Below are 14,881 nucleotides of genomic sequence, written 5' to 3'. Positions count from 1 at the left end.
CAGACGGGTTCTAAAGGCCAGGAGTTGGACCTCACTGGTTCTGTACCGGCCAGATACGGCCCACATGTCAACCGGGTCTGAGGTCAAGCCTCATATCATCCACAGAAACCTGCACATGTGGGCCAGAGCTGGGCCGGTGGGCCAGAGCTGCACTTGAATGAATGAATGAATGAATGAATGAATGAATGAATGAATGAATGAATGAATGAATGAATGAATGAAAAATGAATGAATAAATGGATAGTTTATTACATTACATTATATGCAACTTAACTTGTGTGCATGTACTGTAACTGACAAAAACATTATCATACATATTTACACTAATCAGTTACGTACAGCAGAGTATCAGGGCCAGGCAGGAGAAAAATTAAAAATAATATTTTAGAGGAAGGTTTTTTTTCATTATGCACTTCGAGAAAAAAGTCGAAATGTCGAGATTAATGTTGGAATACAATTTCAAGAAAAAAGTCGAAATGCATTTAAACTTTATTCTTGAAATTTTGACTTTATTCACGAAATTTCGACTATTTGTACTTCAATTCAAATTGTACTTCAACATTAATCTCGACATTCTGACTTTTTTCTTGACATTTCAACTTTTTTGTCAAAGTGCACAATAAAAAAAAATCTTCCCCTCTCAAATATTTTTTCTCCTGCCTTTTTCACCCTAATACTCTTCCGTAGAAACTTTATTTATTATTCTTGTAACTCTTTTCTGGAGTTTAACCCCACAATATGACATGTATGGCTTTATAAGAGAGAAATACAACATGTGCAAACATTTTTTGTCCAACAGATTCCTTGTTTTGTAAATAATACCAATAGATCTTGACAATTTCTGTCTAATGTAATCAATATGTGGCTTCCGACATAGTTTATGATCTATAATTACTCACAGAAATGTTGTTCCATATACTCTTTGAATTCCGACTCCATTTAGTTTCAATTCACTTTGATGCTTTAAGTTTTATGTTCAGTTAAAGAGCAACGCCAGCAGAAGCAGGCTTTAATGGCCGAAGTTTGAAGCTTTACTTGGACTAACATCCGTCTCTACGGTTACGGGACTCCTGGGAGTCGTACATAAGGGAGGGGGATTGAGTTTAACTCACATTGATCTGAACCTTTCAGAGTAAAGTACAGGAGGCAGGTCTAACCAGCGGGTGTGGGGGGGTGGGGGGGGGATAAAACACACACGTGTTGCCTCACGCTCACCTCAGACCAAACAAAAGAAAAGTCCGTCAAACCCAAACCTGGTCAGGTATTTCACTACCTGGACTAGTCCATTGTACATTACTCCTAAAAATAAATTAACTATTCCAAGTACATATTCTGTTTAAAATTCATTACATACTGTGGCAGGGTGGAGGAGCTGCAGCCACTCAGGCTGACGGGACACAGGTGTGTCCCATCAGCCTCTCCACCCTGCCAGCCTTGATAAGGAGGACTGGGAGACTGCAGCTGGGTCGGACTGAGAAGCTGCTGCAGAGAAGCAGAAACTGCTGGTCGTGGTGCTTGTGCACGTGTGGTGGTGTTGTGTGTGACAATAAAAGGGTCTGCACAAAACTCCTTGTCCTCTCTATGCTGTGGGACGGGCCCCCGTAGCACTCGCCGTGCTACACATACATTTAACATCTTACTACAAAACACTTATTTTATATAGTTATGGACCCTAACTGGTCCCCTAACTTGTCCCCATCGGGCCCCCTCACTGGTCCCTAACTGGTCTCTATCTGGTCCCTAACTGGTCTCTATCTGGTTCCCTACCTGGTCCTCATCACCAGTGAGGGGACCCGATGTGGACCAGTTAGGGACCAGTTAGGGACCAGATAGGGACCAGTTAGGGACCAGTTAGGGACCAGTTAGGGACCAGTTAGGGACCAGATAGGGACCAGTTAGGGACCAGTTAGGGACCAGTTAGGGACCAGATAGGGGACCAGTTAGGGACCAGTTAGGGACCAGTTAGGGACCAGATAGGGGACCAGTTAGGGACCAGATAGGGACCAGTTAGGGACCAGTTAGGGACCAGATAGGGACAAGTTAGGGATCAGTTAGGGACCAGTTAGGGACCAGTTAGGGACCAGTTAGGGACCAGTTAGGGACCAGATAGGGACCAGTTAGGGATCAGTTAGGGACCAGTTAGGGACCAGTTAGGGACCAGTTAGGGACCAGTTAGGGATCAGTTAGGGATCAGTTAGGGACCAGTTAGGGACCAGTTAGGGACTAGTGAGTGAGAGTTTTCTTCAACATAAAAAAAAGTATAGTACTTGTTCTGGTTCTCTTGTTTGCTGTGCGGTTTCGTTGCTCGGATCGGTTCTGGTTCTCCCGGACGTCTGGAATGGTTGCTGTATCTCTGTAGCTGCGTCTTGTTTCCCGTCTGTTGGTTTGTTTTCTTTGTCTTCCACCAGCTGTTTTCCTTCGTTGACGTCCCGTCTGGGAGATACTTGCCGGTCCTGTTTCTCCGTCTCTCATTAAAACGACTGCAGTGACGTCTGAGGGCTTAAAGGGCGTCTTCATTCAAATCAAGCAGCGTCCCCGCGGGAACGATGTCATTTCAAGGTTCCCCGTTTCATCTCATGAGTAAATATGCAGCGATTGAAAGAGACTGATTAAAGTTTCTGGTATTTCTCCTCGAACCCGCTCGACCTTTAATTCTCTACAAAACACTTCTATTAAAAGAGAATTATTTCTAAAATTCTACAACACTATAAAAAATCCAATTAGGGACCAGATAGGGACCAGTTAGGGACCAGTTAGGGACCAGTTAGGGACCAGTAAGGGACCAGTTAGGGACCAGTTAGGGACCAGTTAGGGGACCAGATAGGGACCAGTTAGGGACCAGTTAGGGACCAGTTAGGGGACCAGTTAGGGACCAGATAGGGACCAGTTAGGGGACCAGATAGGGACCAGTTAGGGACCAGATAGGGACCAGATAGGGACCAGTTAGGGGACCAGATAGGGACCAGTTAGGGACCAGTTAGGGACCAGATAGGGACCAGTTAGGGGACCAGATAGGGACCAGTTAGGGACCAGTTAGGGACCAGATAGGGACCAGTTAGGGACCAGATAGGGACCAGTTAGGGACCAGTTAGGGACCAGTAAGGGACCAGTAAGGGACCAGTTAGGGACCAGTTAGGGACCAGTTAGGGACCAGTAAGGGACCAGTTAGGGACCAGTTAGGGACCAGTTAGGGGACCAGATAGGGACCAGTTAGGGACCAGTTAGGGACCAGATAGGGACCAGTTAGGGACCAGTTAGGGACCAGATAGGGACCAGTTAGGGGACCAGATAGGGACCAGTTAGGGACCAGATAGGGACCAGTTAGGGACCAGTTAGGGACCAGATAGGGACCAGTTAGGGACCAATTAGGGACCAGATAGGGACCAGATAGGGACCAGTTAGGGACCAGTTAGGGACCAGATAGGGACCAGTTAGGGACCAGTTAGGGGACCAGATAGGGACCAGTTAGGGACCAGTTAGGGGACCAGATAGGGACCAGTTAGGGACCAGATAGGGACCAGTTAGGGACCAGTTAGGGACCAGATAGGGACCAGTTAGGGACCAATTAGGGACCAGATAGGGACCAGTTAGGGACCAGTTAGGGACCAGTTAGGGACCAGATAGGGACCAGTTAGGGACCAATTAGGGACCAGATAGGGACCAGTTAGGGACCAATTAGGGACCAGATAGGGACCAGTTAGGGACCAATTAGGGACCAGATAGGGACCAGTTAGGGACCAGTTAGGGACCAGATAGGGACCAGTTAGGGACCAGTTAGGGGACCAGATAGGGACCAGTTAGGGACCAGTTAGGGACGAGTTAGGGACCAGATAGGGACCAGTTAGGGACCAGATAGGGACCAGTTAGGGACCAATTAGGGACCAGATAGGGACCAGATAGGGACCAGTTAGGGACCAGTTAGGGACCAGATAGGGACCAGTTAGGGACCAGTTAGGGGACCAGATAGGGACCAGTTAGGGACCAGTTAGGGACCAGTTAGGGACCAGTTAGGGACCAGTTAGGGACCAGATAGGGACCAGTTAGGGACCAGTTAGGGGACCAGATAGGGACCAGTTAGGGACCAGTTAGGGGACCAGATAGGGACCAGTTAGGGACCAGATAGGGACCAGTTAGGGACCAGTTAGGGACCAGTTAGGGACCAGATAGGGACCAGTTAGGGACCAGTTAGGGGACCAGATAGGGACCAGTTAGGGACCAGTTAGGGGACCAGATAGGGACCAGTTAGGGACCAGTTAGGGGACCAGATAGGGACCAGTTAGGGACCAGATAGGGACCAGTTAGGGACCAGTTAGGGACCAGATAGGGACCAGTTAGGGACCAATTAGGGACCAGATAGGGACCAGATAGGGACCAGTTAGGGACCAGTTAGGGACCAGATAGGGACCAGTTAGGGACCAGTTAGGGACCAGTTAGGGACCAGATAGGCACCAGTTAGGGACCAGATAGGGACCAGTTAGGGACCAGTTAGGGACCAGTTAGGGACCAGATAGGGACCAGTTAGGGACCAGTTAGGGGACCAGATAGGGACCAGTTAGGGACCAGTTAGGGACGAGTTAGGGACCAGATAGGGACCAGTTAGGGACCAGATAGGGACCAGTTAGGGACCAATTAGGGACCAGATAGGGACCAGATAGGGACCAGTTAGGGACCAGTTAGGGACCAGATAGGGACCAGTTAGGGACCAGTTAGGGGACCAGATAGGGACCAGTTAGGGACCAGTTAGGGGACCAGATAGGGACCAGTTAGGGACCAGTTAGGGACCAGTTAGGGACCAGATAGGGACCAGTTAGGGACCAGTTAGGGGACCAGATAGGGACCAGTTAGGGACCAGTTAGGGACCAGTTAGGGACCAGTTAGGGACCAGATAGGGACCAGTTAGGGACCAGTTAGGGACCAGTTAGGGACCAGATAGGGACCAGTTAGGGACCAGTTAGGGACCAGTTAGGGACCAGATAGGGACCAGATAGGGGACCAGTTAGGGGATCAAATAGGGACCAGTTAGGCCCTAACTGGTCCCTATTTGATCCCCTAACTGTTAGGGGACCAAATGTGGACCAGATAGGAACCAGTTAGGAGACCAGATGTGGACCAGTTAAGGGACCAAATTAGGACCAATTAGGATACCAGATTGAGACCAGTTAGGGACCAGTTAAGGACCAGTTAGGGACCAGTTGGGGGTCCAGAATGGGACCAGTTAGGGACCAGTGAGTGAGAGTTTTCCTCAACATAAAAACCAAGTATAGTACTTGTTCTTGTATTTGTTCTGGTTCTCTTGTTCTGGTTCTCTTGTTTGGTGTACAGTTTCGTTGCTCGGATCAGTTCTGGTTCTCCCGGACGTCTGGAACCGTTGCTGTATCTCTGTAGCTGCGTCTTGTTTCCCGTCTGTCGGTTTGTTTTCTTTGTCTTCCACCAGCTGTTTTCCTTCGTTAACGTCCCGTCTGGGAGATACTTGTCGGGCGTGTTTCTCCTCCTCGTGTGGGGGATGCTGGTTCTGACAGCCCATCGTCCTGGTGGATCTTCGTCTCGTTAAAACGACTGCAGTGACGTCTGAGGGCTTAAAGGGCGTCTTCATTCAAATCAAGCAGCGTCCCCACGGGAACGATTTCATTTTAAGGTTCCCCGTTTCATCTCCTGAGTAAATATGCAGCGATTGACAGAGGCTGATTCAAAGTTCTGGTATTTCTCTCCGAACCCACCGACGCTGCCGCTTCTCTCGACCTTTACATCTCTTCAGCTCACAGCTTTGATTCCTCGGCATGTTTATCATGTCAGCTGCTCGTCAGAACTGCTCCCAGCAGCTGGAGGAAGGATTTCATCCCACTGTTGACGGGATTGATTTCTCCAGGGAACCTTTGGGGTGGCGGGGGGGTTTACCTGCCTCCCCATGTCTGCTCCTACCGTCCAGTCTGAGGATTCAAGGCTCACGTTAGCCACCGGTTGAGTAGTGATTACAGCTGAAGTGACCTCCTTTCCTCAGCAAGGTAGTTTTAATTTAAAATAATTGCTGAAGCGGGACCGTGGGAGCTCCTCTCACTCGCAAAGATCTCTGCTCGGGCTGGTCGGTTTCTTAAAGTTGATTATTGACGACGTTCCATCAAGTTGTTCCCATTAAACATTTATGTTCAGGCATTTAGCAGATGCTTCCAAGTAAGACACAGAAACCATGGACAGGAAATTAAAGGAAGAGTGCAACGATTAATTAGAGCCACGTTTTTCCATCTCAGTCCTGCAAACCCCAAACCCGGGTCTGGAACAAAAATCCTGATTTATAAAACCGTGTGCACGCACACCTGCACGCAATGTTCACTTTATAAATAACAGTCCAGCTGGAAGGTTGCGCAGGGGAATTCGCCTCATATCCCGCCCTCTACACGCCCACTTCATACCATAAATGGGCAATGCAAAGTAGTATTTGCATATGAATGAGCCTGCTGAGCATGCGCAGCGCCACCTGCAGCCTGTTTCTGCTGCGCGTCAGGATGAATGAGACGTGTCGAGCCACCGTGCCACTAAATTTCATGGAGACTGAGATCTAGATGTTGTGGATGAGGTGGAGGACAGGAAAATTACATTAATTGGTGGTCACAGTAAAAGTAGAAAAAGTATATAAATAGTATAAAATAAAGCTAGCGAGTGGAAGCACCTCCACGGACAGATGGTGCAGAAAAAAAAAGAAGTGGTGTGATTTGAAGAAGGTGGAGGCCAAGAGGTACGAAGCCCTAAAGGGACACAGATTTTTTTTATATATATAATGAGTTTTACGTGCGTGCGTGAAACCTTTAAGGCTGATTTATGGTTCCGCGTTACACCAACGCAGAGCCTACGGCGTAGGTGCACGTCGCCAGGTACCCTACGGCGTAGGCTATGTGTCGTTTTAACGCGGAACCATAATTTAGGCTTACGCGCGCGCGCAAAGGTTTCACGGCCGCGTAAAACTCATTATCTATATTAAAAAAACCGGAGTCCTTTAAGGGGCTCCGTAGAGTGGCCCGGTGTTGTGCCAAAAAGTGATTGCCTGCCAGAATCTGATTTCTTCTGATTTCTGGCCGCGGGAGCACAAACAGTAGCCCATTGAGCGACAGTGCTAAAACGTCAGATTTTCAGATTATGAAGCTCAAGAATGAAATCAAGTCATATTTAGGCGGAAACAACTTTTCAATAACTGTATTTGGCCTTCAATCAATTTTTGGCAGGTGAAAAGACTCATTTTCAGGGGAGAAATCGAATTCTGGCAGCAATCACTTTTTGGCACGACACCGGCGTGTCCTGCACCGCGGCTGCTGCAGCAGCAGCACCAGAGTCCTGACAGGGACACGATCAGCGCTATTATATTATAAGTCTGATATGTGATGACATTAAGAGTATGACATGAATCTGGCTTCATTTCACTACCTCACCGCCTGCGTCGCCAGTTCCCCATATCTTACGACTGTTCCTACGGGAGGGTCAGGGTTGGCGTAAAGATACGCACATTTTTCGGTTAAGCTTGAGTTATGGTTCTGCGTCAAAACGACGCCGTGCCTACGGCGTGTGGTACGCGTCGACGCAGACCACACCCCGTCACTGACGCCGTCACTGACGCCGTCACTGACGCCGTCACTGACGCCGTCACTGACGCCGTCACTGACGCCGTCACTGACGCCGTCACTGACGCCGTCACTGACGTCACCTCCCGAAAATTGTAACTACGCGTGGAGGCGACGCAGACCACACGCAGACGAGAGGGCTGTGATTGGTTCACTTGGTAGCAACGCATTTCCAGTTTCCGGTTTGAAGCAGTCGTGAACTTTCAGCGCTTTTTTCTTCGTGTATGTGTGATTTTTTTTTTTTTTTGTTTTTTGCACAATATCTTATCTTATCCTTATCTCTTTGATTGACTGTGACCGGAAAAAGTCGGATAAACCATTCAGGAAAAGATTCCTAACTAGCGGTCGCGCAGGGTACTGCACCGCGGCGAAATGGAGTGACGGAGAAGTCCGAAGGTTTCACGACGGCAGCACGGTGACGGCGTCACGGTGACGGCGTGTGCTCTGCGTTGGTTTGACGCAGAACCATAATTCAGGCTTTAGTTTTTTCTTTTTAAATCCCAACCTCTGCGTAGAAGGTGCTTGCGCATCTTTCAAGCCCTGTTTTGTGCGCAAGCAAGCTTTATAAATGAGGCCCCAGATCCAGAAGATCCAGACCTGTCGGACCGGACCCAGGACTGGGAGGTGGACCGGACCCTGGGGGGGGGTTCTTCAGAACCGCCAGCTGCCACCAGCTGCTTTCCGAGCCGGTGCTGTGGGCCGGTCCGACCCGGTTCCTGTTGACCCACTTTAACGGTGGTATTTTTATCTCTCTGGAAACAGATGGAACGCTGGTCCCGACTTCTCTCTCCGCTGGTGTGATCGTTCTTCACCTCCGTCCCACTTTCCTCCTCCTCTCTTCTTCTCTCTGGGTCAGAGGTGAAGAACCGGACCTCAATAACGGGTTGGTTCTGGTTCTGAAACTACAAACTATTTCTAGTTTACAGTAAAACAAACTTCAGAGGTGGGAAACACCAGAGAGAGTTGACTCGCAGCTCGTCTGAGCTACAGGAAGAGAGAAAAACATATATGTGTGTGTGTGTGTGTGTGTGTGTGTGTGTGTGTGTGTGTGTGTGTGTGTGTGTGTGTGTGTGTGTGTGTGTGTGTGTGTGTGTGTGTGTGTGTGTGTGTGTGTGTGTGTGTGTGTGAGAGTGTGTGTGTGTGTGTGTGTGTGTGTGTGTGTGTGTGTGTGTGTGTGTGTGTGTGTGTGTGTGTGTGTGTGTGTGTGTGTGTGTGTGTGTATATGTGTGTGTGTAAATAACAGAGTGATAAAGCGCAGAAATATTTATGTGACAAAAGGTTTTCATTATTGTTCGTACCTGAGACGTTTCCATTCTTCATTAAATCATCACACTTCTCATTCACACCTCGTCCTCCTCCACAAACTTCTGTTTTCATTCGGGTTCTTTATTTCTACCTCTTAAGAAAACAAAAACCTCCGGTGGATCCTCCTCGGTGGTCCACCTTTTGGACATAAAAGTGTTCCTGAAAGTTTGGCAGCTTTTCGTTTCCACTCATCATCCGACCGACTCGGCCGCTGGTTCGGATCAGATCAGAGTCCGGGCCGACCCTGAACGCTGGTTCTGATCAGAACCGGCTCAGCGGGAGGGTTGGCGGGACATCGGGGTTCCTCTCGCACCGCATGTTGGATTCCTCCTCGGCTCGTTCAGACAAACGTCTCTAATTAGCCGTGACGAGAAGCTCCAGCCTGGATGCCATCTGTCCACTACACAACAGGCGTTAGCCTGACGACGCTAACTCACATCTCTGTCAGGCTACGACGGCCCTCTCATTCACTTCTGTCTTCTACAAACCCAAATTAAAGAAGAGCTGATTTAGAAGTAAGAGAAAAAACATCCTGGATTCTCACATTTCAACTCAAACTGTATTTATAGTTTAAAACAACTGGAGTTGACCGAATCTGTACAGGTTAAAACAGCAGAACGACAACCGTGGCCCATATAAAGGCATAAATTACAAAGATAAAATAGAATTAAAGCTGCAAGCAGCGATGAACGGGCCCTTGCGCGTGCAATTTAAGTCAAGGACTCAAAACCGAGTCCGATGACACCACCCGCGTCTTTTTATGTCAAACCATTCAAAAGTTATTGCCGAAAATAGGAACTATGAAATATAACCAATCAGAAGAAGGGGTGGGGCTAATTTGCACCAATGAAGGTCAAGTACTCAAAACCGAGTCCGATGACACCAGCCACAAGTCTTTATCACAACCCGTCAAAAAGTTATGGCAGAGGAAAGTATTCTAGGGGGCGCTGTTGAGCCGTTAGGCCACGCCCATTAATGCAAACCATGAAATATCAAATTTATCGCCAGGCCTGGCTTCCATGCAAAATTTGGTGACTTTTGGGGAACTATCAAATATGGACCAACCAGATGAAGGGTGGGCACGCTTTTTGGCGTCTAGCGTCGCCACGGTAACACTTTTGAAAGAGAAAAGTAATGCGTGTTGTCGCAGGATTTAGACGCACATTTTGATGTATAACACACCTGGGTGCACATTACGGTTCGGGCCGTATTAACTGCCGAAGGAATGTCATAAATTGCGCCAAAATTACGTGATTAATACAAAATGTTCAAAATGGCCGACTTCCTGTTGGGTTTCGGCCATGGCGCCAATAGACTTTTCTTTACGTTGCGACATGATACAGGTGTGTAACGTTTTCGTGCATGTACGTCAAACCGTATTGTGGGGCTTGAGGCAGAAAGTTTTTTAGGGGGCGCTGTTGAGCCATTAGGCCACGTCTTTGCAGACGACTTAATGTTGTGTGTAAGAGGATCCGGAAAACCAGCCTGTGATGGAACAGATCCAAACATCAGGATTTCAGGCTTGTTGTCATTCAGATGCAGACTAGGAGTCCAGACCAGGGTCCTTCTAGACCAGGGAACCTTCTAGACCAGGGTCCTTCTAGACCAGGGTCATTCTAGACCAGGGTCCTTCTAGACCAGGGTCCTTCTAGACCAGGGTCTTCTAGACCAGGGTCCTTCTAGACCAGGGTCTTCTAGACCAGGGTCCTTCTAGACCAGGGCCCTTCTAGACCAGGGTCCTTCTAGACCAGGGTCTTCTAGACCAGGGGTCCAGTTCTGACATGTCCCCGGAGGGCCACATAAACAGTTATGGGGGACCAGATTCCAAACATGTTCCAGACCAACCCAGGACCGAAGAAGACCTGTATCTCTGGTGTGTCTGGTCCCTGACCCGGTCTCTGGTGTCCCTGTCCCTGACCCGGTCTCCGGTGTCCCTTTCCCTGACCCGGTCTCTGGTGTCCCTGGTCCTGACCCGGTCTCTGGTGTGTCTGGTCCTGACCCGGTCTCTGGTGTCCCTGTCCCTGACCCGGTCTCTGTCCCCAGGTGGACCGGACGGAGGTTCTCCGCAGCTGTGTCAACCCCAGCTACTCCAAGGTCTTCACGCTGGACTTTTACTTCGAGGAGGTTCAGCGTCTGCGGTTCGAGCTCTACGACATCAACAGCAGCCACAACGGGCTCCGGGAGGCCGACGTGCTGGGCTCGGTGGAGTGCACGCTGGGCCAGGTGAGGTGGTCTGGGGGGGTCCCGCTGGGCCAGGTGAGTCCTGCAGGTCTGGGCCAGGTGAGTCCTGCAGGTCTGGGGGAGTCCGGGCAGGTCACCCGGAACGGTCCAGGTTACAGGTGGAGGTGACTGTTACGGTTTGTTATTTCCTGTTTTATTTTGAAGGCCGTGTCTTTGTGTTTCAGTTCTGTCTTGACTTCCTGTTTCCATCTGCCATGATTGTCTCCACCTGTGTCTCGTTAACCCTTGTTAATCTGCTCCCTGCTGGTCCGGACTGTTTTGTCCTCCATGTGCCGGGTCATGTTTTTCTGGTTTTGTCCAGTTTGGGTTCTTGTTTTGATTTTGGATCAGCGTTTTTAGTTTAAATAAATCGTCATGTTTGGACCTCCTGGTCTCCTGCATCTGGTCCTTTCCTGCACACCCCTGACAGCAGGTGTGTAAATGATGTGACCCGGTACCAGTCCTGGACCGGTACCAGTCCTGACCCGGTACCAGTCTGGACCGGTACCAGTCCTAACCCGGTACCAGCTGGTACCAGCAGTCTAAACGGCGTCTGCTTGTGTTCCAGATCATCTCCCAGAGGAAACTGTCCAAAGCTCTGCTGAGGCCCGGCGGAACCGTCGGCAAGACCATCGTCACGGTGAGTCCAGCCCCGTTACCGTGACAACCAGGTGGTGAGTCCGGCCCTGTTACCGTGACAACCAGGTGGTGAGTCCGGCCCCGTTACCGTGACAACCAGGTGGTGAGTCCGGCCCCGTTACCGTGACGACCAGGTGGTGAGTCCGGCCCCGTTACCGTGACAACCAGGTGGTGAGTCCGGCCCCGTCACCGTAACGACCAGGTGGTGAGTCCAGCCCCGTTACCGTGACGACCAGGTGGTGAGTCCGGCCCCGTTACCGTGACGACCAGGTGGTGAGTCCGGCCCCGTTACCGTGACGACCAGGTGGTGAGTCCGGCCCCGTTACCGTGGCAACCAGGTGGTGAGTCCGGCCCCGTTACCGTGGCAACCAGGTGGTGAGTCCGGCCCCGTTACCGTGGCAACCAGGTGGTGAGTCCAGCCCCGTTACCGTGACAACCAGGTGGTGAGTCCGGCTCCGTTGTTTATTTTAGGAGAGAAACAGCAGCCAAAAAATAAATAAATAGATACAATAAAAAAATTATAATACTTAATTAAGTAATAACTAATAAATAAAGTAAAAGAAGGGGGCAATCAATCAATTAAATAAGTAATGTAAAGTATAATAATAAATATCCATCGTCATCAACACCACATTCCTCTTTGAACATACATGGTGATCTATAAAAAAATACACAATCATTCAGAAAAGAAAAGAAAAACAAGCAAGCAACAATAATTATGATGATATGATTAATTATTAATCAATCAATAATAACAATAATAATAACAATTAATAATAACAATAATGACGTATCATCTTAATAATCATCTTTTTTCTCACTCTTCCATTCACCTCCATCCTCTCCTCTTCTTCCTCTCTGCTTTTCTTCCCTTCTCGATTCCTTCTACCTCTTTCCTTTCCTTCCTTCTTCCTTTTACACTCGTTCCTCAGTCCTTCCTGCATCCTTCTCCTTCATCCTCGGAAGGTTTTTATTTCCCTTCAACTTTCTTCCCTCTGTTTGTTTGTTTGTTTATTTCCAGCCGACGAGCTGATTATCTGTTTATTGATCAGTTGCATGTGTGAGGAGGAGGCCGGTCATGTGACTTCGGCTGGTGTTTGATCTGTGATTGATCTGTGATCAGCTGATGATCGGATTGTTGGAGAAACTGATCATTAGGGATGAATCTCCTGAAACCTTTTTATGCTTAATTATTTTTAAGCATTAGTTAGTAACGGTACCCATACAGAGGTAGATTTGTTTCTTAATTATTCAATCAAAAAGAGATTGCTTCAATCAAAAAATATATTTTCAATTAAAAAATGTCACTTCAATCAAAAAAAATGTTTTCAATCAAAGGAAAATAGTGTTAAAATGCTTTTTTTTGAGTCTCAAATATTTTTTTGCATTCAAACAATTTTTTTTCTTTGATCGAAGTGAAATTTTATTTAATTGAAAATATATTTTTTGATTGAAGCAATATTTTTATTTATTTTAGTAATTGATTAAGAAACAAATCTACCTCCATAAACCCAGTACTAACTTGTTCATGATGCACATCAGGTTTCATTCACTGGTAAAAGTATTTGTTTGACTGATTTTAGTCCATAAATGAAGATTTTTCTGGTGAGAAATAAAACGTGATGGTTCCAGAAAAGTAAATTTGCTCAGCTGCTGCAGACGTGGCAGGTTTTGGTAATGAATGTGTAATTTAGGGGATTCTGTGCAGACTAACGGATCCTGATGGTTTAGAGCTGTTAGTGAACGGACTGAGAGCAGCTGTTCCTGTTAATGATGCACAAACGCTCAGCTCAGCATCTTCTAAATGGTTTCCTCCCCTCCATCCCTCCTCCTCTCCATCCCTCAATCCCTCCATCCCTCCACCCCTCCATCCCTCCTCCTCTCCTTCCCTCCTTCCCTCCACCAATCCTTCCCTCCATCCCTCCTTCCCTCCATCCCTCCGCCAAGGCAGAAAACATAACCTGAAACTTGGTGGCTCATTGTGGATCGTTCAGCCAGGATTTCACATCTCCAAATAAATGTAGACATTAAAAAGTGTTGTGGAAAAACCCATTAAATGCTCTTTAATACGTTCTTTCCAACCAGGAGAATAACTGGACTGAAACTGAGCGTTTAAGTTACTGAGAATCAGACTTGAGAGATGATCCAGATTCAGTAGATTTAATTAAACAGTTTTTAGGGCCAGGGAGGAGAAAAAATATTTGAGAGGGGAAGATTTTTTTTTATTGTGCACTTTGAGAAAAAAGTTGAAATGTCGAAGAAATAAGTTGAAATGTCGAAGAAAGAAGTTGAAATGTCGAGGATAATGTTGAAATATAATTTTGTGAATAAAGTCGAAATTTCAAGAATAAAGTCGAAATTTCGAGATTAATGTTGAAATACAATTTCGAGAAAAAACTTAATGTCGAGATTAATGTTGAAATACAATTACAAGAAAAAAGTGGAAATGTTGAAATACAATTTTGAGAATAAAGTCATTTTTTTGCGAATAAAGTTGAAATATAATTTCAAGAAAAAAGGCGAAATGTCGAGATTAATGTTGAAATACAATTTTAAGAAAAAAGTCAAAATGTCGAGATTAATGATGAAATACAATTTTGTGAATAAAGTCGAAATTTCAAGAATAAAGTCGAAATTTCGAGATTAATGTTGAAATACAATTTCAAGAAAAAAGTGGAAATGTTGAAATACAATTTTGAGAATACATTTTTTTTTTTGCGAATAAAGTTGAAATACAATTTGGAGAAAAGTCAATGTCGAGATTAATGTTGAAATATAATTTTGAGAAAAAAGTCGAACTTTTGTGAATAAAGTTTCAAGAATAAAGTCGAAATTGTACCTGGAAAAGGAGTATCAGAACCAGCCTGGAACCGGTTTGGTTGTAAATGGGTACCAGAGTATCTGTGGACCAGAGACCCGTTCACACCAAACACCTTAACAGCAAGCGGTTTGCATATTTGTTCTCTTTCCATTACGTATAAAACACCACATAAATGGTTATGTTTGCTGTAGATTTTTAATGAATTCATTTATTTTTGTTTTAATAGCCCATTCTGTCTCATTTCTAATTCAACTCGATGAGTTTATTATTATTTGTCGTGTGGTTTTCC

At 46.8% G+C, this 14,881-nt stretch overlaps 1 protein-coding gene across 2 annotated transcripts in view; it reads left to right on the top strand.

Annotated features, from left to right (window-relative positions):
• Window positions 1–14,881, top strand: part of LOC133440477 (copine-4) — a 126,195-nt gene that overhangs the window by 34,126 nt on the left and 77,188 nt on the right. For both annotated transcript variants that reach the window (XM_061717731.1, XM_061717730.1), the window contains exons 3-4: window positions 10,956–11,135; window positions 11,701–11,772. In XM_061717731.1, coding sequence (XP_061573715.1) covers window positions 10,956–11,135; window positions 11,701–11,772 — 252 coding nt within the window. The remainder of the gene's footprint in view (window positions 1–10,955; window positions 11,136–11,700; window positions 11,773–14,881) is intronic.

Source organism: Cololabis saira, chromosome 3, assembly GCF_033807715.1.
Source record: "Cololabis saira isolate AMF1-May2022 chromosome 3, fColSai1.1, whole genome shotgun sequence".
Classification (NCBI taxonomy): Eukaryota; Metazoa; Chordata; class Actinopteri; order Beloniformes; family Belonidae; genus Cololabis; species Cololabis saira.
This window is presented reverse-complemented; position numbering and strand designations above follow the sequence as displayed.